The following is a 27,899-nucleotide window of genomic DNA, read 5'->3' as shown; positions in this document are numbered from 1 at the left end:
ATTAGAAAGGAGGCTCCGAACGTGGCGACGTCAGTATAGACAAGATAATTATAATTAAATATTTAGACGAAGTCATTCCGTTTATAGACACACTTATTTCGCTAAGGAGGTGATTTTATTAAGAAAAAAATACCATGGGTTCGGCTGGAGAATTCGGAAACCCGCTGAGGAAGTTTAAATTAGTTTTTCTTGGGGAGCAAAGTGGTAAGTTTACATGGAACAGAAATGTCAGAATCATGTAAAAGATTACTGGAGCTGAAAACAGATTCAAGTGAATGCTCTTTTATGCATTAATTGTAAATATGCCGATCGTTTCTTTCTAAAGTGACACTGTTCACATGCTCCTCGACTTCTCTGGCTAGCTTAGGTTGTTGACAGAAAAATATTATGTCGGGTGTTGTGGTGATCGACATCTCGGTCAGTGAGTCACGGGTAAGTTTGGGTTAACTGACGTGTAGACATTTGTATCACAACATTTTTTAGCAATGATGGTTTATAAATATAGTTGACGTGTTAAAATCTGTCCAATATCCTTTGGGAATTCACAGTATTAACAAACATGAACAAATAGAACGACAGTAATAAGTCGCAAATTATTGAACCATTCACCTGAGAAAGATATATTGCATCTGTAAAATCTAATATCACCAAACAGTACCAGGATTTATTGGATTATTCAAAGGACTGTGACATGTCAAAATCTTTAATAAGCTATCCAGTGAGACTAGCTACCTTCGGGGAACCAAATGGTATTGTTTTGATGTTGGCCGTGTTTAACATGTGAATTGTATGCGCGTATGTATGTCACTGAATATTTGGCATTGGTTATGTATTGTGTAACGGCTATCAACAGTTATGGTCATTAAAGGACACCCTCACCTTTGTGCAGGGTGAATGCATGTTGTTTAAATTACGTATGTTCGTTTTAGGAGTCTGGTTATGTTTATGTATCTTGTCTCCTTGTGATAGCGCGATTCTCGTGTTGACTTGCATGCTCTCACAGAAGCATACTGTTGAAGATGTCCAGCAGGACACACCTCCTGGTCACATTATACCAACAACAGACAAACCAGTCATATCCCTCTGTAAAATTATGGGTGTTAAGTGGAAGCATCAAATTGCAAATACCATTTTCATCAACTCTGGGATATCTCTAGATCTGCTAGGGGTGATCATGAGTGGACTATGGCACAAGCGGAAATCAGTTGAATTCCATCGTTGAATCTCCAGGATCATCCAGCAATGTCAAAACTGATAATCTAAATCATGTTTGTTGTTCCTGTGGAATTTTCTCGGGGATGAGCATTGATGTTGGGCAGGGGTTGGTTGACAAAATCGTAGTGGTATTACAAGCTATATAAAAAAAAATTGCATTTGATGAGAAACTTGAACTGAACACATCAATTTAGGAGTGTGAGACTGTGGGCTCTGTCTCTTTGCTTGTGATATTATTATAATTTGGACCTCGTGTGAGACCGGGTCTTCTACTTATATAAAGAAACACATACTAAATAGATTGAGATGATATGTGCTGTCCCAGTTTCAACTCCTGGTCCAAGGATCATGAAACGATCGATTCAAGTTATAAAAAATGTCATCTTAAGTCAGGACGCTGTAGACCTGATAAGACAATATTGTTTAATTCCCTTTAATTTAAACATTAATACTTTGTCTATATATATATACATTTAAGAAATTTTGTGTCTCCTGCACACTCATATGAGTCTGGTTATAGCATTGAGAAGATCCTTGAGAGTATGTTTTTGACTCCCTAAAATGATATTAATGACACTCAGGTTTGAAGGGTTGTGTACATGTACTTGACTATGTTTTCACACTTCTGTATTATGAAAGATAGTGTTTTGACTTCTGAAATTGAAAAAGATGCCCTGATTGTTGATGGATTTTTTTTTTATCAGAATCCGTTTGACATTATTAGGTCATATGACACATAGCCTGGTCAAAATGACCTTTAAATGTCATGTTTCATCTGTTGTTGTCATCTGTAAACTCGCCACAACTTCTCAAGTTTCGCCTGTGGGATCCTGCTCAAACTTGCCTGATCAGATGGGCCTGACCAAGCGGTGTTACTATTTGCATTGGGTCAGTCCCAAATCTAAGATGGATGCCTCGCCATGATTAGGAAAAATACATCTCAGTTCCATCAGTCTGATTTTACTGAAAAATACTGAAAATATATTTGAATTATTTCTTCTCCAGTTCCGCCAGTTCGATTGAGCTGAAACTTGTAAGGAATGATCCTGATCAAGCATTATTGTTTTTCAGACAGACCTAGGCCTGTACATGTCCAAATGCCAACGTGGATGATAATATATAGCAGCAGTAATGATAACAGCAACATAAAAGTGCATAAATTGCAATCACAGGTTTCATAAATACACATTATAAAGTTCTTCTTTAGTTATTATTATTTTAATTTTCTACCATTTGGATTTAGATGAAACCAATATAGCTACTTGGAGTGAATCTTATCCCATTTTAAGATTATCCCTGAGTCTGGACCATGTTATTTTTGGGACAACATATACAGTCTACCCTCGTTATATTGCCACATTTCGTCCGTGTCAATTATGGCGGTATAACGAGGGTGGCGTTAGTATCGAATCATGAAAATTACAACATTAAAAGATTATGTTGTACCAACGTTTTTTTTCGCCAATATGTCACCAACAGTTCGTCTTTTAATTGGTAAATCCCACAAAGTTGAGAAATGATTGGCAAACTGTTGGTGTGAAACTTTAGGGTTTTAACTCGCAAACTTGATTATCAAACCCTTCTGACCATGATCAAGAAGAACACGCTTTCGTCTCGGAGTTTCCATCTCGACTGACGAAGCCAAATCGTTCATACCATAAATAAGAACACTTATTGAGCAGAAATCAGTCATGCTTTATTACAAATCAAACCATACCTGTGTGTAGATGTCACATATACAAACATCGATACATATATCTACCTGAGCGATAGAAACTCGTTCATGCGTATAACTAAGTTACCTGTGAAAAAGGAAATACCCTAATTCTATAAATACAACACTAAAGAGTTCCTCGATCGCAGAAAAAAACGGACCAAGATGGCGATATCGTCCAGGGTGATAAATAGGGATTCCGGACGTTTGTATTGTTATGAACGTGGCGGATGGCGGTATGCAAGGGTGGCGAACTTAACGAGGGAATTATGTAGAAGGGAAATCCGTTCTAGGGGTGTAGGTGGCGGTATGCGAGGGTGGCGGTAGATTCGGGTGGAGATAGGTTGAGGGTATATACGTACACTGTATATATACAGTATTGCATAATTCCTTTCATAACCACTGTTTATATATATAATAACACCTACCAAGTTCAGGGATCAATCTTGGGATTTTTCACTACCGTTTATTGGTTGCAATTGTTTCCTCTCAGGATTTTGTTCCATTTTTCCTGTCAGACTTCTGTTAAATTCATTGTAATATTATATTTTCCCTCATTTTATGGTGTAATATATCCCAAAATCCTCCAGATTTGCTTTCCAAATTATCCTTTGGAAATGTGTCTTTTAGATAAAAAAAAACTGAAACTTTGTGATTTTTCGAATTTCAAATTTTCAGAAGTGATTTTCCCCTTTTGTCCAAAAAAGTTTAGTTTCCCCTAAATCCTTGATAAATCTCTGGAGTTAATATACTACACAACTTTTGTGGTTTTAAAGTCGGATGTCATTAAAGGCCCACATGTACATTACATTTCGTTATAATCCCTATATTATGTTGTTCATTTAATTTTCTTATAATATATTTGACAACCATAGGATCACTCTAGTACTTTACATGATGTATATTTTACATATGCTTTTCTATTTTGATTATTCTTTTAAATCTTTTCTCTTATTTCAGTTGGGAAGACATCATTGATCACACGTTTCATGTATGACAGTTTTGACAACACATATCAGGTAAAATTTTGTCAAAAAAAATGTTTCGATTAATATAATGATTGGAAGGTTTGGTGTGCCTACCTCCTATATGTCACAGTAAAGTCTGTGATGACATACTTTGATGTTTAATAAACTCTTCAGTGTATGTTTTTTGCCTCTTGATCTAGCTCCATAGATATAGTTTTCGTTGTGTAAGCAAGTATATAGGTGAAGGAATATGACTCGATGTCAAACATTAAACGGCAGTTTCCTGAAAGCCAATCACCTCTGACAAACATCAATATATATTTGTTGTCATCTTGACACTTTGACAGTCAGTTTATTTTTCATGGTATACGTATAATATAACCATACTTTCCAAATATGTAATTGGTCTTATTGTCGGTCACCGAGAAAAAATACGAAGTTTCTATGGTTTCGCCATGTTGGATCAATTTCCCCATGCATTTCACAAAAAAGATGTGAGAAAAATAGTCCATCATATGTTAGGTATGTGGGATAGGGAGATTCTGCGGGGGTACCCTCGGGTGTAGAATTTGGGGTCAGAACCTCATGATCAGCAAGCCTCGGTTCTGACCCCAAATTCAACACCCTCTAGTAGGATTTCCCTATTCCACATACCTTCACCTGATGGACTCTATTAATACCATAATCTATCTCACAGTCACTAATTGTATAAATACATGGTACAATGTACACATATATATATATATACATTACATGTTTTTATTCCTCCATGATTTGTGAGAAACTGGTCATGATTGCACTGAAATATGCATATACTGATGGTACCATTTATTGATTTACTCTGTGTGATGTACAGTATGATGTTTAATATGTGTACAGAGCATTGCATAAATGTTGGGCTGATCGCCCGAGTTTAAATCTCAAGTCTGCAGTAGCTAGGTCACTCGCGGTCTTGTGAGATTGTTATCCTCAGGGAAACCCTCACTAAATGATCAGTCTAGCTCTATTGAGAATGATGAATTCACTAAACAATCCGTCACTCCACAAATGATGAATTTATAATTACCCCAGCTTTTGAATCCTGAACAATCTTAAAAGGTTTTAATTAAAACTGTATGGCTTTGTTTATGATTGATAATTATAATATATTAATTAATAAAGTAATTAAAGTTCAGAAATTAACCTCGTTTTACAGACTCGTGCTTATTAGGTATAATTTACCTGACAATATGCCTTTTAGAATTTCATTCAGTATTACATTAATGAAATTCATTAATTGTGGATAAGTTAAATTTCTATCAAATTTTTTTTTTTTTTTAATTGAAAAAAGAAGACAATCTTCAATTAGTAGTTTGATTCCAAGAATCAACATGATGCAATGATGCAATAAGTAAGGTTTGCAAACTGTAAGATCACATTTAAATATGCTTATTGGAATCTTTCTAAAACTAGAAAACAGTGTACTATTTATAATTTTTAACACCTTATAAGCATAAATAATAATGATTGAAATTGGATGACCCAGTTGTTGAACCAGGCCTGGGGTTGTGCTATGAATTGGTTTCAACACCTTTCTAACATCTTAATTAGTTAAATGTATTATTGCTGATTAAATTAATAGGAAAGTGTAGGCCAATTAAACTGATGAGAATTCACAGTCTAAAATGTTTGCTTGACCCAACATGCCTTGCAAATTGTCAAAGTCATGTCAAAATAGCTATAGGAGTACACTACTATATACACTGCTTGATATATTAAATTGGATATCTTGGGTTGTGACATCGTTGGTGAGGTGACATTTTCATTATTTGAATTCATTATCTGTGGAGTGACTGATCATTAGTTACGAGTACATTTATGAAAAAAAAAGGATTGTGAAATCAACTAGTTGTTTTGGATTTGGTATATGGGTACGGATTCTGTAATCAGTAATGGTACCATCAACTCAAAATGTAATAAACCTGCAAAAAAGTAGTGTATAAACATCAACTCTTGTAAATACCTGTTTAAAGTAATTTGATGCAGAGAATTCTATTAAAAGCTTAGAACCCAAGTTTTTTTCCAACTGTTATTATATATACAGTAAATGATTATAGGGAATAACAAGTTCTGTTTCTTCTGGTTTGTATAACTATACATATATATTACGTACATTATGCATGTTTTTAGTCCCCTGCCGTTTCAAAAACGGGGGGACTATAGGTTTACCCTCCGTCCGTCAGTCTGTCTGTCTGTCACGCAATAGTTGTCCGGACATGTACAACTCCTCCTAAAGTACTACTCCGATTTTAACGAAACTTGGTATACATGACCAGTATAACATGTAGTTGTGCATCCCACATTTGTTTTTTCGAAAAACCATTTTTCAAAAAAAAAAAAGGGAAATGAATAGGTGCACTTCTAGCTCAGGCAGGGGACTTTGTATTGCTGTTGCAATATACTATCCATCCTTGTTTTGTCTGGATTTGATTTCTGAATGTCCAGAATCAAGTCATCTGAAACCCCACTAATGTGTATGTAATTGTATGTCTCTATATATATATATCATAATATCCTGTTCTTTCTTTCTCTTTCAGGCAACCATTGGAATAGATTTTCTGTCAAAAACCATGTACCTAGAAGATAGAACAGTATGTATACCAGTTAAAGGTTTTATACAGAATTAATTTTAAAGTTATCAAGTTTCAATACACAAAGTAGATGCATGTACCAAAATATATGTACTATGTTTATACTTAGATGTTTTATCTCCTGTTTAAATCTGAAATCTAGATATGTTTTGTTAAATTTGGCTGCTCATCTTCAAGGTTAAATATATTGTGACAATAATATATTGTGTCACAGTATACACATATAATACATGTACGTATTGGTAAGTACTGAAATGAAGAAATATTGTAACTGACCATCCATGACCTATTTAATCATTATTTTAACAGCTCCCATTTTCCAACATGAAAATCCTACCGCAGTGTTTCTGACTGGAATGGAATTCGAACTCACATTTATCATTTAATTTATTGTGTTGATATTTACAGATCAGACTACAGTTATGGGATACCGCTGGACAAGAAAGGTTCCGAAGTTTAATACCAAGTTACATTAGGGATTCCTCAGTAGCAGTTGTAGTCTATGATATAACTAGTAAGTTGGCTGTGATATTTTGACAGGAATGTCAACAATAACAACATCACCTGGAGGTTGTGCCACCGGCCAGGGTCCATTGATATAGTAACACCAGTACTTTTGTATGTCAGTGATGTCTACTGAATGCTTGTCTCCATATGTAATTTGTAGGGTTTGTCAATGTTAACATTAGATTTTTCAAAACTAGAATATTAATCAGGAAAACTACCTTTGAGACTCAGTACAATGTATTCTCTAAAGACATTGATCCCAACAGGGTCCTGTTTGTCTGGCATGATGCCGTGTGTGTAACAGGGTCCAATGTGTGTGACAGGGTTCAGGATGTGTGACAGGGTCCTGTATGTGTGACATGGTCCAGTGTGAAGGGTCCAGTGTGAGTGACTGGGTCCTGTATGTGTGACAGGGTACTGTGTGTGTGACAGGGTCCTGTGTGTATGACAGGGTCCTGTATGTGTGACAGGGTCCTGTATGTGTGACAGGGTCCTGTATGTGTGACAGGGTCCTGTATGTGTGACATGGGGTCCAGTATGTGTGACAGGGTCCTGTATGTGTGACAGGATCTGGTGTGTGTGACAGGGTCCTGTGTGTGTGACAGGGTCTGGTGTGTGTGACAGGGTCCTGTATGTGTGACAGGGTCCTGTATGTGTGACAGGGTCCTGTATGTGTGACAGGATCTGGTGTGTGTGACAGGGTCCTGTGTGTGTGACAGGGTCCTGTATGTGTGACAGGGTCCTGTGTGTGTGACAGGGTCCTGTATGTGTGACAGGGTCCTGTATGTGTGACAGGGTCCAGTATGTGTGACAGGGTCCAGTATGTGTGACAGGGTCTGGTGTGTGTGACAGGGTCCTGTGTGTGTGACAGGGTCCTGTGTGTGTGACAGGGTCCTGTATGTGTGACAGGGTCCTGTGTGTGTGTGACAGGGTCCAGTATGTGTGACAGGGTCTGGTGTGTGTGACAGGGTCCTGTGTGTGTGACAGGGTCCTGTGTGTGTGACAGGGTCCTGTATGTGTGACAGGGTCCTGTGTGTGTGACAGGGTCCTGTATGTGTGACAGGGTCCTGTGTGTGTGACAGGGTCCTGTATGTGTGACAGGATCTGGTGTGTGTGACAGGGTCTGGTGTGTATGACGGGGGCCTGTGTGTATGACAGGGTCCTGTGTGTATGACACGGTCCTATGTGTGTGACAGGGTTCTGTATGTGTGACATGGTCCTGTGTGTATGACACGGTCCTATGTGTGTGTGACAGGGTCCTATATGTGTGACAGGATCTAGTGTGTGTGACAGGGTCCTGTATGTGTGACATGGTCCTGTGTGTATGACACGGTCCTATGTGTGTGACAGGGTACTGTGTGTATGACAGGGTCCTGTGTGTATGACACGGTCCTATGTGTGTTTGACGGGGTCCTGTGTGTATGACAGGGTACTGTGTTTGACAGCGTCCTGTGTGTATGACAGGGTCCTGTGTGTGTGACAGCGTCCTGTGTGTGTGACAGGGTCCTGTATGTGTGACAGGGTCTGGTGTGTATGACGGGGGCCTGTGTGTATGACAGGGTTCTGTATGTGTGACATGGTCCTGTGTGTATGACACGGTCCTATGTGTGTTTGACGGGGTCCTGTGTGTTTGACGGGGTCCTGTGTCTATGACAGGGTCCTATGTGTATGACAGGGTCCTGTGTGTATGACAGGGTCCTGTGTGTATGACAGGGTCCTATGTTTGTTTGACGGGGTCCAGTGTGTATGACAGGGTCCTATGTGTGTTTGACGGGGTCCAGTGTGTGTGACAGGGTCCTGTGTGTATGACAGGGTCCTATGTGTGTTTGACGGGGTCCTGTGTGTGTGGCAGGATAAAGTATGGGACAGCTGCATGCAGGGTCCGGTACCTGTGACAGAATCTTGTGTGTGTGACAGGGTCGAGTATGTGTGACATGGTCCTGTGTGTGTGTGTGACAGCGGTGGCCGAGTGGTTAAGGTGTCCCGACACTTTAACACTAGCCCTCCACCTCTGGGTTGCAAGTTCGAAACCTACGTGGGGCAGTTGCCAGGTACTGACCGTAGGCCGGTGGTTTTTTTCCGGGTACTATGGCTTTCCTCCACCACCAAAACCTGGCACGTCCTTAAATGACCCTGGCTGTTAATAGGACGTTAAACAAAAACAACCCAACCCGTGTGTGACAGGGTCGAGTATGTGTGACAGGGTCCAGTGTGTGACGGGGTCCAGTATGTGACAGGGTCCGATATGTGTGACAGGGTCCAGTGTGTGTGACGGGGTCCAGTGTGTGACAGGGTCCGGTATGTGTGACAGGGTCCAGTGTGTGTGAGACAGGATATGATATATATTACAGGTCAGTGACTTGTCTTTAGATCAAGAATATTACTTCACATCGGCAATATTTATCTCTTCTTTCAGATGCTAATTCCTTTCAACAGACATCAAAGTGGATAGATGATGTGCGGACAGAGCGTGGCAGTGATGTTATAATTATGTTAGTAGGGAACAAAACAGATCTATCGGACAAGCGGTATGTATTTCTACAGAGCTGGTACAAAAACCAGATTGGTAGCTGGTAAATATATATCAGCATGAAAAATATGAAAACAGTTTAACAGTAAAATAGATATTTCACTTTTAAAATTTCTAGAAAATGGCAAGTTTTTCTCCAAATTTCCACATGATTTGTACTAAAGTTTGAAATTTGCATTGTGCTCCTTTTCTGTCTAAAGAGCAACAGGTGCATAGGTGTTTCAGAAACACTCTGGATTTAGCCCACCATACTACAGACAAAGGATTATGTTTATGGCACAAACCATCACTATAATGATAATTATATTCTTCAGACAAGTGACAACGGAAGACGGAGAAAGGAAGGCAAAGGAATTAAATGTGATGTTTATAGAAACAAGTGCCAAGGCAGGCTACAATGTTAAACAGGTGAGTTAAAGAAAAATATCAGACCTGACAAGAAATCAAATTTCTAGTATCACTGCTCCTTTAGGCTAGATCATGTTCCAAAGTAACTTTCCCAAAGTTAAAACATAGTGGTCCAGTCAAACTGAATTTGTATAATTCCATCTTGTCTACAGGACACATAGTCACCATATTTACTTCCACAGACCCCATCTACTTGCCTCAGGGCCATCAAACCTGTTTTTTTTCTCAGTTCTGTAAAAACATTTGTAATCAGCATTCCATTTTGATTATTTTGATATTATTTACTGGAATAGCCCATTTACTGTATTATGATGTATATAGTTACCAGTTTATATTCCTCAGTAATGATAAACCCTTTTAGTATTAGTTATGTTGGTAATTTTGTTTTGTTAGTTATTCCGACGAGTAGCTGCAGCACTACCTGGGATGGAAACGACAGAACCAAAAAAAGGAGAAAGTATCCTTTTGGTGGTAACAATATATATAAGGTCCAACAACAGGTAAACCGTATCTTGAAATAATGATGCAATGTATTTATGGTCTAATATTACCTTTTATCAACACAAGAGGTAAATTGTATCTTTACTTTAACTATATATTTTCTGCAGTAACTGTGTAGCGGTACCTTTCGATTATGTGACAAATAAACTACATCGCTACTTTATCTAACCGTACAAATCATTATCTGATTTCTCTGTATAAATAATATATCTATGTGAGTAGCCCTATCGCTGTCTTAAGTCTAAACTCATTTACCATACAAATAACTGGATTTTGTTACCTTGATGCAGTGCAAACATTACTGTGAATGTTTAAAGCATAAAGCTTTTCATTACTGTTGCATTAAGGGCATAAATTATAAAATCTTTATGTAATTATATCTAATAAGGTACGAAAACTGTCCAGTATCTTTTGTATTGTAATGAAACCTAGTCATATAACCCAGCTTATTTATGTCGTTAGGTGGTAATGCAAATTTCACTTTATTGATCTGGGCTCAGATATGGAAATGTATAAGGGTCACCTGCACGACTATGTGGATTTTTTCCATGTAGTCTGGTTCTCAAACAGTAAGACCTCTCATATTTCTGTCAGGGCTAACCGGAGTGTTTAATATAAGTTGATGCAACTTGTTCATGTAAAATTAAGTATTCGTGATGTGCAGCAAAATTACAATACTACTGTACCTACAGCTGTAGACCAGTGTTTAAATGTAACAAAACCCCAGGGTCCAATGTGTGTGATAATATTCTAACCACATGGTAATAAGGTTGCCATGGAAACAGATCAGTGTCTTATGTAAACAAACCCAGTGGTATTGGCGGGTAAACTAACCAGCTTGATGCAATAGCTTTGGATGGACAAAGGAGGTAACCCAAAGGTAGGTGGTAGAAGCTTGTAGTAAGCTTGTGTGATCTGTGTATACTGTTGATATATGTAGAAATGCCCTACGTAGTATGACATCACAACGTTAGAGTGTAATCTCGGATTTTTGGAAATTAAAGAAATGGAGAGAGGTACAAATTAGTGATTTTGATTTTAGATGTCTGGAAACACTTCTGTTTTAATGTTGAAAATGTAGGATTTTTTTTCATAAAAAGAGATGCATAGATAGATTTATTTCGGACATTTATGTAAATATTCAATTTCAATTTTTGTTTGTTTGTAAATTATTGATGTAGCTTTACAAAAAAATATGAAATGAAAATTAGGATTTAGGAGAAAAGACTAGACATGGAAATGAAATTTTATTGAATATAAATTATATATATATATTACTATAAACAAACCACAAATACATTGATAGAGTAGTGAGCTTTTATGAAGACTTACAAGGACACAAAAACATTTGATGACTTGCCGTATGTAGGTACTAAGGAATTGATTTCACCCTGTTAGTACATGCTAAACAACATGCATTCCAATGATAGATGCTTGCATTTTCCTCTTCAATCCATTTATTTACGAACTAGATAACTGCATGATTTGCCTTGTTAAAGCTTACCTTGCTTATACTGCTATCTCTGTACTTTGCTTTATGCTGCTTTTTATGCAACAACATATGCATTTGCATTCTTGGCTGAGTAAACTCCTAACACAAGTTATCTCCCTTTGCGTATGATATTTAGCATGACTACTGCTATAGCATAGATATAAACTAGTTGAATGTGCTTTGATTGGAATGTGCTTTATAGACTCAACTTACGGCTATATGCTACTTTACCAAATGAGTTCTTTTTGAAATATTTGTTAAATGTTGATGATAGATTTGATCAATTACACAAAGGTGGTAACATTCTTCATTACATAACTGGCTTGTTCTAGTAATATCAAACATCTACATTGGAAGTCAAAAAAACACCTATCTTAGAGGACAATGAATTTGAAGATTTTCTCTTATTAGCCCAACATCATCAGATGCACTCGTCACATCTTGGCCGATTCCGTACTTGCATCAAACTTTGTCTCTATGATGATTACTGACATGTCACTTTCGGAAAGTTCTGGGCATTGGTTTCTGAAAAGAAAAGAAACATATCTGGACCCATGGTGGGCTATTCCAATCGCCCTGCGTCAGTGGTACATTGTTTGTCTGTCCGTCAATCATTGTTATCGCTCTTTCTTGAAAAGTATTGCAAGATATTCTTAAAACTTAATGTGTAGATTCCCCTTGTAACCTAGTTGTGCCAGTTCAATTTATATTTTTGATCAGAAAAACAAGTTGGCCTAGAGATGGCCTACTTTGATTTTGAGAATTTAAGTTTGTTATTGCTATTTCTTGAACAGTACTGCAGGGATATTCTTCAAAATTCATATGTATGTTCCTCTTGGTGCCTTGTGCCAATTCAGAATTGATATTTGATCAGAAAAAGAAAATGGCTGATAAGCTGCCATCTTGTATATTGAGAATTGAAGTTTGTTATCGCTATTTCTTGAAAAGAACTGGAGGGATGTTTCCCCAACTTCAGGTGTAAGTTTCACTTGTTCTTTTAGTCAGATTATTAAGAAAAAAGGAAGGGAAAAGTAGAAAGAAAGTCAGTCTGACATAGAACCAAGAAAGATCATTCAATTTCTCTTGGTTATCTTGTTTTGTCATGAATTTGACAGTCATGCAAATAGCATATGAAATTTACTGAACTTTTTTAACAATTAGATATTTCACTTCCGCCTAGGCTTACAAAAGGTGAATTATGTTTAACATAGTTGTACTCTTTTAAGATTCTGTTTTATATAAATGTTACTGAATGATTAAGGGGAAGTAACTCCAAAACAAATTTGACTACATTAGGTTTACATGAATTCTTTGCATAAAATAGATGAGAGTATTTTATTTATGACATCAGCCAAGCACAACAAAATTATGATAGAATGCATAGAGAAGTATCATTAATGACATACTTCCGAGTAGCATATAGCTTTAAATGTGTTTTCTAAATATAACCTCAATGACATCTGCTTTTCTGGAACTTTAAAACATTTCTTTTAATATCCTTTATCTACTTTAAATAGTTATCATCAATTTTATCATAATTTGCATAAAATCTAGGTAAGATAAAGTAAAAATACCTTAAATATTGTTGTAAGATATTAAGTTATTAATAGCTAATTCATCTTTTGAAATTTATAAAGTAACTTTGATTTCTACAGCTAGAATTACATTCCTCAAATTGTAAGGAGGGGGTGTTTTAGTAATTGCTTAATAGCTTCTTCATTGTGTCCATCTATTAATAGCACAAGGCTTGTTTACACCATATTTCATAAACCCCTCAAAAGATTTAGTTAATACAGCCATAATATCAAAACCTGAAGAACAAAATTTGAGTATATTTTATTAATCATTGATCACTAAATTTTTCAGTGTGTCATATACCTCTTAAGATAATGTATTAGCACAGAAAGATTTAATATGAAAAAAACATTGCAGAACTAAAACAAATATTTGCTCTAGTTATTGTTTTTAGCAAGTTTTATCAAATTAGGATCTGGAAACCCAAATAAGTTTTCAACTGTATGAAATTAAGAATGCTGGTAAATTATATGATGAAGATTACAGGTAAATTATGAAAAATCAAGATTACAGGTGAATTATAAAAATCAATATTACAGGTGAATAATAAAAATCAAGATTACAGGTGAATTATATAATTAAGAAAACAGGTGAATTGATCAAAATTTTGTGCTTACTGGAATATTGTCATGATTGAGGTCTCAGTTTGTTCAATAAGCATGAACTGGGACATCTTCTAACCAGACAAATCAACATCTATCACAGCCATACGTATTTTCAAATGAGAGAAAACTTTCTGAGTAATATCTATCTGAACTGTAGTGATACAATTGCATTCTAAAGTCTTACTATAATATATATTGGTGATGGTGGTAGTTATTGTATATAATCCTGGTGGCTTTTTACTACATAGAGTATGGTCGTAACCTCTTCAAACAGAAAACACTGAACTGTTGAATCTAACATAGTATTAATAACATCAGGGAAACACATTTAAGGTATTTCAAATATTTTCATTACTGCTTTACATATTTTCATTTTCTGATGGATGTTGTTAGTTTTATTTTGTTTGTTTTTGGTTTTCCTTAACTTTGATTTCTTCAGTGACGGAGGTAAAATTAAAGGACACACCGACAGAGCCCGAGGCTAAAGAAGGAGGATGTACTTGTTAGTCTGTCTTTTGTCCGTCTTGTGTCCGTCTTGTGTCTGATTTGTCACTGTGTACAGGCCTTTGATCTGTCCATTGTTGTCTTGTATTTTGTGTTTCATCTCCGATGTCGATTGCTCATCAAATATTGATGTCTATTTGTAGGTAATATTGACATGATGTACATCAGCACGATAAGATAAGTTTGATATATGCCAGGAGCACATGCAAGTTCATCATAGTCCAACAATATTGCAATGTTGAACCATTGTATATGTATGTAAAATATTGTACTTACATAGTATATATTATATGTACACATTGTATGGACAAAAATGCAAGATATACATTCTTAGATACATTGTATTACATTGTATTGCATGTCAATGCAAAGTGTATACATTAATATATACTTTGTACAGTTGAAAAATACAAAGGACAGTAATGAATGAATATATGTATACAATGTTTGGGTGGAAAATGTAAAGTAAAAATAAAATATAAATTTATGTATACTTTGTAAAGGTGAAAGATACAAATTACAAAAATGTATGCATTGTACAGACAAAAACATATATATTTATGTATACATTATATATGTATATTTTGAGAATACTTATAAAGTAATTAAGTAAATACATCTGACATAGGAAAATCTAATGTCAAAATATGAGTAACTCTGAATGTTTATGAAATTTTATCACAGACAATAAATATAAATCATAGAATAACATTCTACTGAAAACTAATTTTTTTTTTTCATAATTTGTAAGTCCAAATTGTCTAATATAATCATTTGAACGTTTTATGTACTTCTGTCTTACGGTACTGAAATCAGTTTTGTTTTGGCCTTTCTCCATAAATCTAAGTTCATTTAGAAATGAAGCAGCAATCTATATGTTTGACTGTTTCATAATTTATTTAAAATAAACACCTACATACTTATATTGTTAATGTTTGACATTTTACATTTGTCAAAAAACATCAGGTTTATTGGTTCAGATTTAAGAGAAAAGTTCAAAATTTTATACAAAATTAAATGTATGTTCTCATATGTATATAAATGTAAATATAGAAAAAAAAATATTTATCTAACAATAGGATCATATCTGGTAATAAGCCAGAATAAATTGATAAATGAAAAATAAATAAATATGGCACTTGTAGATATCATTTTGTGGTTAGATTAAAAGTTTAAGACCATATATAAAAAGTTTCAACTTTTTTTTCATGTACTGTATTCAACATTGTATCAAATACATTACTCTCATGCATACAAAAAATACACGTCTTTCCGCTAACATGCCAGAAAAAAATTGATTTTAAAGGTGGGGAAATTTTTTTTTAATTGTTTTAAATTGGTTTCCTGATGTTATATAGACAACATATCTTGATTTTTATAGCCCTTCTATGGGAATGTCCAGAACGTAACAGGCATCGGTAGGGTTAGCGGAAATTCTGGTATTTTTAGGCCCCATCTATATATACGTCCTTCATAGTAAGTGCCATGTTAACAATTAAAAAAAAAAACACCATCACCTATAATGTGTTAGTCATATATGCATTTCGACATTGTAATAGGTTTTACCATCAGCGATGTATTGTCAGAATATGATTTACTTAAATGTAAGATCATATAAATAAAATCATAGAATATTTTAGATTAAAATCATACAATACTTTATTGGAATTTCCATGTGATGAAATAAAAAGAAGAAAATTAAAAAGATCCTACTGCCGTTTTCAGAGTTTTACGAAATATGTGTATACATCATTAAAATGATATCGGTATCAAAGCTTGAAAAAAAACCACCCAAAACATGAGTTATCCTGTTCATATGATAATAAAAGTGAGAATGAATTCATCATTTCAAGCCTGAATTTCTGAGAATTTCAGGGCTCTTTTGTGTTCTGTGCTTGTGTGTTGTGAATGTTGAGAATATTCTTCACGTGGATTGTGACAAAAACCCATCTTTTAAACTATGCAATGATAATGGTCTGCTTATGCTTTTGTGAATGTACAACTGTAATAAGAATTACTTCCTATCTGAAATATCACTCTTATCTTGTATAAACAAATTTGCATTTGCTTGAATGATTTTGCTGAAAATTTAAATTGAAAAATGAGATTAAACTGGTTTTGAAAATAATGTAACAATGACATGGTAAATACTGTATGCATATAAGATATTATAATTTTTGAAAAAAAAGCAGTAAGTTAAGATTTTTTTTTGGGAAAAAAAACAAAGTAAAAAAAAAAACAATGAGTTAACTCAGAACTGCTAGACCTTACTTTGATCAGAAAAGAAATAGAAGACTCCATTGAAGGAGTCTGTACCTTCTATATATTGTGATAAAAATGTACGCTCATTGACTCAAACTTGCCATGACTATATTCTTTCCTGACCCAAGTTTGTGTGCAATTATGCTTATCTCATTGCATAACATAGTACTTGTCTAAACTGAATAGTACCTGGAAAAATGTTAGTTCTGTAGATAGAGAGGTTCTGTTGTTTGCAGACTCCATCTTCTCAGAGTCTTTTTTTTTCTTTGTTTTTAAAATTTTTTTATTCCTTTTTTTCTAAACATGCTTCAATATTGTGTTTTATTTTCGACAATTCATGTTTATAATTTCAAAATATTGGTTACATTGGAAATGCTTTAGTCATTGTGCTATCCCAATAGTCCAAGGGTTTAGTTTATATGTAACATTATACATAATACTATGTACAGGAGATTGTAGTGTTACAAGTGCTGGGAGAATGTGTTTTAAGTTATATCACTATTTGATCAAAACTTTTTGTGCGTATGTGGAAGTGTCAATAGAATGAAATAATGTTATGTTACTAAAGTGAAGCTCTAACTTTAAAATATCAATATATTTAACTAATTATAACAGATTCAGGTGGAATTTTCTAAATTCCATGTTTTGGAGTCATTGTCTTTACTTGTGTTGTGCTGAAGAAGATAGTAAATGATACATTCAGATAATATATCGATCATTATGTTTTTGAATTTCAAATTGTACTTAAAATATTAAATTGTACGACGTACCTAGTCTTGCTTTCAAGTTTTGATTTTAAGCTGCATATAGTTGTTATCAACCTTCTGATGTAGCTTTCTTCGGACTAACAACGCTGAAATGCTAGTCTTTCTACGTGAAGTGACACAGACTATCTTGCCTCTGAAATCTCTGCAAGATGGATATGTAATGGATATTTTCTATGGTGTGCCTTAGCAGATATTACTTGTACATATGTATTTGTTCAGTGTTTTAAGCAAGACTAACGGACTTGATACACATTGAAATACAAAGATCATGCATGTATGTATGTACTATCACAGAATGTATGTCGTAAAATGCACTTTTTGTTTGAACCTTGGCATGATTTGTTGTCTTGCTATTTATTGATATTTTGATGTAAATATGTTGCATTTTTCTGAATGTTTTTAGTTTTGTAAAGATAGAATCCTTTTTTACACCCCTGCACCATAGATGCATGTGCAAGTCGTTAAGAGTATACATAATCAAAATATCTTTGAATGTTCAAACACGATTAATTGACGACAATTTATGAAACTTACCGTGAGTACCTTTATTGGGTTCGTACCAGCTGTAACAAATAAAAAAATTTTCACCTCTGTCTCAAAATTAAAAAATTAAATCAAGTGTTATAGAATTTAATTCTGTTCCATATCTTCTAATTGATTGTGAATCTCTAGCATTGATATATAAACCCTTACTGATAATGGGAATTAGGTCGCCAAAATGACAATTTTCGATGAAAAGGTTAATAGTTCTCCTTTGCGCGAGATGAATGCCCATTTTTGTATTCCTTAGTGGATGTATAAACCCTTACTGATAGACCTAAGTGCTCATATCCTATGCTACAACAGTAACTGTTGTTTATACCCCCATTCACTTATAACACGTGTATGTTCGCTTAGTATTGGATGCTGCCAAATGAATCACTTCTAGATTACTGTGGTGCTATATGTAGAAAAATGGAATCACATTTTCAGTTTAGGTATCTCTAGTCTTAGATAACATCTTTTGGCTCTCTGTATTGGTAATCGAAATATTAAATTTATTTGGGAGGATACTAAATTCATTTCCTAATTATTCAATTAAGTGCAAAAATATACATTAATGTAATTTAACTAGATATGAAGCACAAAATTAATTGTCGGGATATCTTGTTGACATACCATTAATTTCATCAAGCATTTTATGTTATTCCAAATTTCATATCTTGATAATATTAATCATAGATTTACTTTGGCGTCGCCAAGACACAGTAGTAGTTGTCACAAATATTAATACGAATGTATGCACTGCATATGATGTGATACGTTTTCAGTTTACTTGTGAGGATGACATTTCAAAAATTACCAATTTACAATTTGCTATTAAATTTAATAATTCTTAAGTACTAAAAACATCTTTGACCCACTTCAACGGATCATTTGAAAATATTTTTTAGATTTGTACAATAGTAACATTAGTATGTCGTATTTGAAATTTTGGTAAAATATTGGTTTGATTCATTTTGTAGACACTTTGGAATATTTTTTTGTAAATACGTACATGTATTTCCTCTTATTTATGCAGATGGTTTGTCAAAAGTAGGTTTTTATTATTTCTAACATGTGTAAATAGTTATTATCAATAGGTCAATATTTGTACAGTTTAAAAGTGTATATATATAACATTTTGTAAGGCTTTCGATGATTAAATTACTTGAAAGCATGAACAAATCTTTTAGTTACCTTATAAAGTCGGGGTTAAATGTGAGAACTGTTTGTGGAGAGGTTTTATTTGTAAAATAAAAGACAATAAAACCGTTTTATTTATGTGATATTGTTGTGTGAAAAATTTGTATAGACTTCAAACGTGTTGTTTCGAATTCCTAAAAATCGAACCGTTTACTCTTGGCTGAATACTGTGCATACACTTTTGAAAAGTGGAATTTGGCTGTGTTGCCATGCAAAAGCCTTGTGGATAATTACTCTGCTTTTGTAAAACCTTAAATCCCGATCTGTAGCATTGAAAAGTCCTTGAATACGCCATTCAGTATACCATATGTGTAAAAGCTACACAGAGACAAGAGTCTGGGGAAATAGCGACTCTTTGTTGGAATCCTGGGCCTATTAACACAAATGTAAAAGTTCTATTTTGTGTCGGGCCTAAATATTTCAAGAAGAATGGGCTTTGGAATCCCACTTGAAGAGTAAAAAGAAACGGGCATAGCAATAACCATTAATGTAAATTAAAGAGTCTTGAATAATTCAATTGCTATATCTACCTAGGGCCTTGTATTCAGTTGCACACATTTCATGCAACTTGTATCTTGCCGAAGTATTTTATTGACTAGCTCATGTCTCATGTCGAACAGCATTTGCCAATTGAGCAACGCATGCTTTACGGAAATGATAAAAGTTCTGTAGATTTACTTAATAGTTTTTTGGGAATTTTAATTACCTTAATTGATCTGTTTAGGAAATTTAACAAAATGGATGAAGAAGTATACTCACAAGACAGGGAAACGTATTTATGATAACGTAAAAAGCTGTAAGAATTTAGTTGTGGGACTTTATTGCATAAACAAGACCTTTTACCAAAATCATATTTTTAGCTTCCTTTTCACTTGAACGTGTTTGTTGGTCACAATACATTTGGGCTTGTCATTCACAGTATTATTGAATTTCTGGGAAAATTTCTGCATTGCTTACTGATTTAACCATCACACTAGTTCGATTAACGAAAGCAAAAATGAAGAGCTCCTACCTTGCAAGTCTAGATCTAGAGTTCTTTAGTACATCAGGAATGGTAGGAATATCCCGTTGCAAATTGCTTCGCCATAGTGCGTCAAATGGGAAATATTGTGAGAGAAGAATGGCTTCTTTTGTTCCGGATTTTGTGGTCGTTTATTTTGTTATGTCTCTGATCCTATATATGCATATTCCTAATTGTTCAGGTACTCTCTTAAGTTTTTTGAAAGGGTGGGCTGGGCTTATTCATGCCGTGATTTCTACGATGGTAAGGTTCGGTCCCTCTTGAAAGTGACGGAATTGAACTTGCGCTAGTGTGTTTGGAGTAAATAGATGTGTAATGTTGGATATTACTACATGCCCGTCATGAAGTTCCACCACTTTGCTACGGGGTGCGAGTGACTTTTGAGTATGAATTAATAATGCTTACTTCAGACATTTGTTAAAGGATTCGTGATCTCGTTCTAAAGAAAATAAACCAAAAGAATGCCGAATTTTGAACAAAGTTATGTTTCAGCTGGATATTGATAAACATGGGAAGACTATACATACAAAAAGAAGTTATTTCACGGAAAATGTTGAAAATGCACGGAGATGATTTTACCAAACAGTGTACCTGTATTCTGATTTACGATATCCGTCAAAAGAACGGGGCTAGGGTGGGCTAAAACAAGACACGAGCATAATACATAATGAAGTTGGCGACCTCAAACTCTTAGTCAGTTATCAGCATGCTTTGCGGCTTGTCTATTAGCGATCGGCATCTATCAGGTAAGTGAAGTAATACAAAATGTTAAAAACAAACTCATTCTTGTATGGAAACATTGACATTTGAACTTTTGTATGGACATGCTACAGTACAGGAGCCTCTTTTTAAACGCACAAACACGCTTTTTTAATACAGAAAAAGTGGATATCTAGAAAACAAATATTTAAACAATATTGCTGAATGTTTTAGTTATGGTTATTTTACATGTGAAAACAGAACTATTTCTCACCGCATAAGAAAAATTTAACTTGAAATGAATGAGTTATCATTGGCTGTTCTAACTGTTGTAATTCCTCCTACCAGTAGCCGACCTTTATGGTCTTAGGATGTCATTTACATATGAGTATTGGTTGACATGGAAAAATATAATAGAAAGTCGCGTATGTGTAAAAATAGTGATTGAATTTCACTTTGATGTTAACCATGTTTTTGTTGACCAATTCCTCTAAGAAAAAAACCTTAACATATATTCTTAGAGGAATTGCTCCATAAAAGCATGGTTAACATTCAAGTGAAGTCCAATCCCTATATGAAGTGTTGTCATGACAGTATAACGTACCCATAACTACCTCTAACTTCGTTATGTTCTATAAAACACTGCGCATCGTGAAATGAGGTCATGGCCAAATAAACGAAGCAAATATGAATTACTTTTTGCAAACTCTATTTAAAACAGTATAATCGTTTCTTTCTTCACATAGGAAAATAAGATAAGGGAACAATAACCGGATAAAATACACAGTCCAGCAAGCGTGTCTAAATGTATCGTCATCAAACTGTGACGCTTTGACGTGCTGATTTCGATAAAAAAAACAAACCTGGGTAGGTGTCGAGGATAGCATGTTCCAATCATGGGATTGTGATCTTGATGTGTTTTAAAGAACAGTGACATTCGTTAAATCAACAAAATCCAAATTTACTTATGTTTTCTGTACGAACCAATCAAAATTTCCCATTAATGACAAATGTATATCGTACTCTGGAGGAGAGTCTATATGATGTATGACTCTCATCCTTTGGTCTCTTATCAATGAAACATTCTTAAACCTCCTTTTATCATTTCAGGCTGTCGCTAAATTAAGCGCAGTATACACATTTAAAAACCAAATTTATCTTAAAAAGTGCATTTATGATGATTCAGTCTGGTGGAATAAAAATATGCTTCAATAATAGTAGAACTGCATGTTTAAATATTATGCATAGAGCAAATAAATTTTCTTTCTTTCTTACGTTTTGAATATAATTTCTTTTAAATGTCAATATAAACTGATGGAAATTGTAGAGCACGCTGATACCAATAAGTGTGTTGGTGGTAAGTCTAAAAACAGTTTTCATTATTTCCAAGTAAGCCTTAACAGCTGTTTCAGATATCGAACTCCGACCTAAAGTTGAGGCACTGGACTCTGCGGAACAGGAAGGAGGCGGGTGTTCTTGTTGATAGGAAAATACATTGTAGATATGTTCACGTTTGAGAAAGTATTTAGTCCACATCGAGGCTGAAGTAGGCGTGGCCTCATGACGTCACATCATGTATGCCATTTTGAAACAGCCAGTAGTTGGCTCGGGCTGATGGAGCCTCACAAACTTTCCACGCGATGCTGTGTTGTGTTTGTTATCTGTGCTCGGTTATGTGATTATTATGCATGTATGCATTGACATTCGGTGAGTTCGTCCATCTCATATTTTCTTTAACAATGTCAAAATTTTATAAGTACAGTTGTCTGTCTTTATTGGACAAAAAGGTCCGATATATTTGTATCTATGTAAATTATATTTCAAAATGCTGAAATAATATATAAAAAAAATCCCGCTTTAATATTTAACGCAAGTGAAAGATAACTTAAAAAGTAAGTTGTAAGATATTTGTTACGTTTTTAACAATAAATGAATTATTTTGAATTGTTTAAAGAAGAATATGGCGTGGACAAATCAGTGTGGCTGTTTTGTTTAATCGAGATTTATTATGTATTATATGGATATGCAAGAATGTGTTCAGTTAGATCCTGCCCAGAGAGTCGACATTTATCATACTAGATGTTGCTGCGTTGTGTATTTGTTAAAACTGCTTTAAAACTGCTTGTTACTATGTACATGTCATGTGATAAAAATAATGTATCATATGTTTATAAGAATCCAAATTATTTCTTTTATAAATAAGGGCGTAGGTTAATAGAGATTAATTATTTATTCTTTTGATACAAGACCAGGTGTTCAAGAAGAGAAAGCGTTTATAAATCAATTGAAAATATAATTCTACTCGTCCTTATTTTATCGTCCCTTTATAATCATGCCAGTAAGGATAGTGATTTTATGAATGGAAATGTTTATTATACTGGGTTTGATATATTCTAAATCAAAATTCTTTCGCCCATATTTTACATTATAATTATGTTGTAATTATGGAGTAAATATATCTACATTACTTACAAAAGTGATTGTTTGTAATCTGTCCGAGACAAACGACCTACCAGATTCGCAATACTGTGTATTCTAGTCATATTTCTATATTGTCTCTGTATGTACCTCGATAAAAGGGTGTTTCTATATACAATGTATTTATATATATTGCATGCTATAAAAATGTAAATGCTATGATTTTATGAAAGGAGATACATGTTATCTTGCATAAAACTTCCCCCGATGTGTATGAAAGGGAAAATTTGTTCAGTTAGTTAGTTGATGTGATAAAAATATATGAAAAAAGCCTCGTTTGTCCAATCTTAATGTTCTGGACGAAAATCCCGGTTTCTGGAATTCGGATCAACAAACATAATTTATACAGTCATGCTTCGCAATTTAATTAAATTTCATGATTTTGCTTTAAAATTAACCTAAATTAACGTTATATTTACATTTTTTTTAAACGAAAATAACATGAAGGTAAGCTAGACCTTTTTATTGTTTTATATATTTCCGCATAGATCATACAGATGCGCCAATTTGTAATAGTGTTTACTAGAAAAGGTAGAAAACGACAACTGTAGACATTAAACAATACTTAACGCGACAGCAGTTTTGCTTGATTTATTTTAAACATTTATAAGCATATTTGTCAAGCTAACTTAACTCGCAAAGTCATTATTTTAACATTTAATTATTTCATTGTAAAACGTAAGCATATTTTGTGTATTATTTTTAAAAGTTAGCATCTAATGCTTGTATATATGTACAATAATATAATAATTTGTGAGAAAGGAAGTTTCTGCTATGAACGGGTATTAAGCGTTGTCTCAGATCAAAGAAGCCCCAAGTGTGTTGTTATATACACTCCCTGACACTAGTAAGTAATATTATATTATTTATATACAACTTAGTCCTGACAATGTTACTGTAATACATAGTAATATACACTACCTAGTCCTGTCAATGTTACTGTAATACATAGTAATATACACTGTTTAGTCCAACCAATGTTACTGTATAGTAGGCTAGACTCACTCGTATTATTTGAAAATAGCGACACCGTCTCTTCTAATTTCAGGAAAATGTACTTAAGCCGTCATATTTTGATATTGATAATGTGTCCAGCTAAGGCTGATTTTATTCTCGGTAGACTGCTATAGATCATATTGAATTTCGATATCGTCTACCCATCTTAACCGCCTTGGTTGTGACAGTCACGTCTAGACACAATAATCTGTGGAAGCCATCGCTTGCTTTATCACTCAAGACGTTAGCGATCATTTGATTGGTTCAGACAGACGTTAGCGATCATTTGATTGGTTGAGACATTTTGAAATAATATCCCTTATTAATCTTGTCACTTTTTCGTACACTGAATTGGATTCTTACTGATTGTCTAGAAAATGTTGGCTTATGAAGCTAAATTTGCGTTGTTTTTCATTAATAGATGTTTAACATATAGATATCTCGTAGTTAGTGTAACCACAATTGTAAAAACTGTATAATTTGACATTGATTCGTGGGATAATATCACGTTGCCAGATAAAACCGGTTTAGCCAATTTGTGTGTCATACACATATATCTATTGAATCTAAATCTTCGTAAAATGCTTTGTCTTATAACATCCCTCGCCTGGCGATAATTATGTTCTTCATCTTGTTAACACTACATCTATTGTATCACTACATTGACTAGATATGTCAATTATAATGTGAAGTATAAAAATACATTAGTTTTTTTATTACCATTATTATTATTTACTTGCAATTTTCATTTCACGTATGATATATTTTAGATATTCATATTAAACGATGTAGGAGTTTGATAATTCTTCTTCCAAAAATTTTCTTATGATCTTTCGACTATTATCTTCGTTTGTTTCTGTATGGTTTCTACTAGTGAATGCAATGTAGTTCCATGCGGAACGTTTTCGCGCAAATATCCTCTAAAATTTAAGGAAATAACATTATTTTTTCTGATTGACGAAGAAAAATTCGGTTAAAAAGGGTTTTGAATTGCATTGAAGTAAGAAATGAATTTCCGGACATGTAGAGTTTGTGTACATAGTGTAAACTATTTGTCTACTACAGCAAAGGAAGGTAGAGTAAAAAGCAACCCCTTTGTAATTAAAATTTCAATATTAAAATTAGAATCAAACTTTACCTTTATAATTTTATAAATCAAAATAGATACATTGTAATATCCTGCCGCAGAATATTGTTTTAGTCATGAAACAGATGATTTTTGTTGTTTATATTATTTTTAATATCTCAAAATTACTTGTTTGCTGAATTGAATTAGCGTGATTCCTTTCTTTATTTTACCAAGTGCCAAGTTGATTTATTTTTCTCTGTAATTACTGCCAACACGGTTAAGTGAAGTAAAAGTTCCATTTAATGTTTATGTTTTATTACCTTTTTCTGTTTTCATTATTAATACTCGTTGTGTTGTTTGGCTGTTAGCATTTGATTGTTTTCTCACCTCGCGTCACCTTTCACGACCGAAAGCTGTGTACAGGCGACGTAAGAGAAGAAGAAGAAGCTTTTATACTTCTCTGGTGAGTCTACGTCCTGCCTTTTCGGTGTTTGGACGTTGACAGGGTCGGACTAGATAACTGTAACGGACTACATGGGAACGCCCGGCTTGCGGTCTGTTTGACAGTTCTCTTCGGCCCGTGTTTTTGACCACCATAAAGTAATATGAACAAAATCTGAAGGAATGGCTACAGACAACCATCACACTTTTTATGAATGTGAAATTATGTAAGATGTACTTCATCATAATGTTAATCTTCACATACAACGTTCATCATAGGTTAATAAGTTACAGTCCATTGTTTTGTATCACACCATGAATGTACAATGTATATATATTAAACTATTGTTATTCCTCCTGCTGCTATTCCGCTGTATGAGTTGTCAAGTCGTAGATTGTTTTTTTCATTGATGTTCCCAAGGTATTTTACAGCTTTTAAAATTCAAAAGCATAAACCTTTTTAGCACGTTTCAGTTGAAAACTTAATGCGTGGAACGTAATTTTGAAACGAGAACCTTGATAGTTCGGACAGACAATTTCCAACATTATTCGGGATTTTTCCTCACTCTATCTAGTAACCAACCTTTGTAGATCGATAATCAGAGCAGATTCTACCACAGTTGTGGATGAAATGCTAGGAACTCGTCTTGTGGGGTGTAGTCTTTTGTCTGTTAACTTGTTGGTTGCAACCCACAATTCAAACCTGCCGAAAGCAATCGCTAGTGCACCCAATTTTACGTTGAATGAGTCCAAGTATTAATAAACTTCCTACAGTCCCTGTTCATATAATGTGTCTCGCCTCAACCCAGGTTTTCCGGAGTAATCAGTTCCGTATAATAGTGTGTTTGTCCGGACTAACGAGGTTCCAACATAACACACGCATGTATTTTGTGTGATGCCCATTCTACGGCTCTAATCTCGCAATATTCATTTTCTTTCACATAAACAGCTTTAAGTCAGAGCTCCTTTCAGTCTACGTTTGTACGTACTTATATCTCAATAAAGACATTAAAACACTATCATTCTGTTTTTGTTTATGTTTGTTCATTCGTTACTTATCACGTCAATACACACTTTTTGTGTTCAACGTTGTATTAAACATGTTTTATTTAATAAATGAGCAAAATGATTTACAAACACCCTATCACTTCAAATAGTATAATTTCTTAATACATATATATATCTATAACAAACTTAAGCTTTAGCTCTGTAAATATTTCTTTGTTTGGGATACGTTCTATAACAGACGGAGTTTTAAAAAATTGGTGACGCAATATGCTAAAACCATTTCCTGTAAACGCACTAATTTTAGCGGTAATCTTATTTTAGTGACAAACGCCAAAACACGTGTGTTCACAGTACTCACCAATACATTTACATAACTTGTGTAATGATTTTATTTAATTTCATTTGTTTTTAGTCTAAAAGAATCTGAATTTTTATTTCTGTTCTGTTCAGGAAATAAGTGATATACATTAAGTGTTTGGCTTAATTATAATTTTAATAAATTCGTGTGTTGGAACATATATCACTAGGTGATGAGTCATACAAACAATACAAATAACAATACATAACATGTTTTGACTAGAATAATGTTCATGTTGATTCCCGTGGAATATTTTCTTGGTAGTCCTCTCAGTTTTGTGACCATCTTTTATTTTCTGAAAATACAAATACATGAAAATAAGTTTTAAATAGCATATTAACATGTATTTGCCTATTTGTTTTGGGTTTTTTTTGAAAATATGTATGTATTTGAGCCAAAAGCTTATTTTAAATATTTTGTAAAGAT

General features: G+C 34.1%; 1 protein-coding gene across 3 annotated transcripts; it reads left to right on the top strand.

Annotated features, from left to right (window-relative positions):
• On the top strand, positions 1 to 27,129 carry LOC117341615 (ras-related protein Rab6). 3 transcript variants are annotated; one of them, XM_033903459.1, is made up of 8 exons: positions 1 to 204; positions 3,890 to 3,948; positions 6,474 to 6,527; positions 6,936 to 7,041; positions 9,451 to 9,562; positions 9,879 to 9,972; positions 10,366 to 10,429; positions 22,536 to 27,129. In XM_033903459.1, the coding sequence occupies exons 1-8, from the start codon at positions 135 to 137 to the stop codon at positions 22,604 to 22,606; spliced, it is 630 nt and encodes a 209-aa protein (XP_033759350.1). In that variant the 5' UTR covers positions 1 to 134; the 3' UTR covers positions 22,607 to 27,129. The 3 variants fall into 3 exon arrangements, with proteins under 3 accessions (XP_033759350.1, XP_033759351.1, XP_033759353.1); XM_033903460.1 differs by lacking the exon at positions 22,536 to 27,129 and adding an exon at positions 14,585 to 19,486; XM_033903462.1 differs by lacking the exon at positions 1 to 204 and adding an exon at positions 618 to 749.
• Positions 27,130 to 27,899: the final 770 nt, after the last annotated feature.

The sequence above is a fragment of the Pecten maximus genome, chromosome 14 (genome assembly GCF_902652985.1).
Source record: "Pecten maximus chromosome 14, xPecMax1.1, whole genome shotgun sequence".
Taxonomy (NCBI): domain Eukaryota; kingdom Metazoa; phylum Mollusca; class Bivalvia; order Pectinida; family Pectinidae; genus Pecten; species Pecten maximus.
Note: the sequence above shows the minus strand (reverse complement) of the source record. Positions and strands in the feature narration are given on the sequence as shown.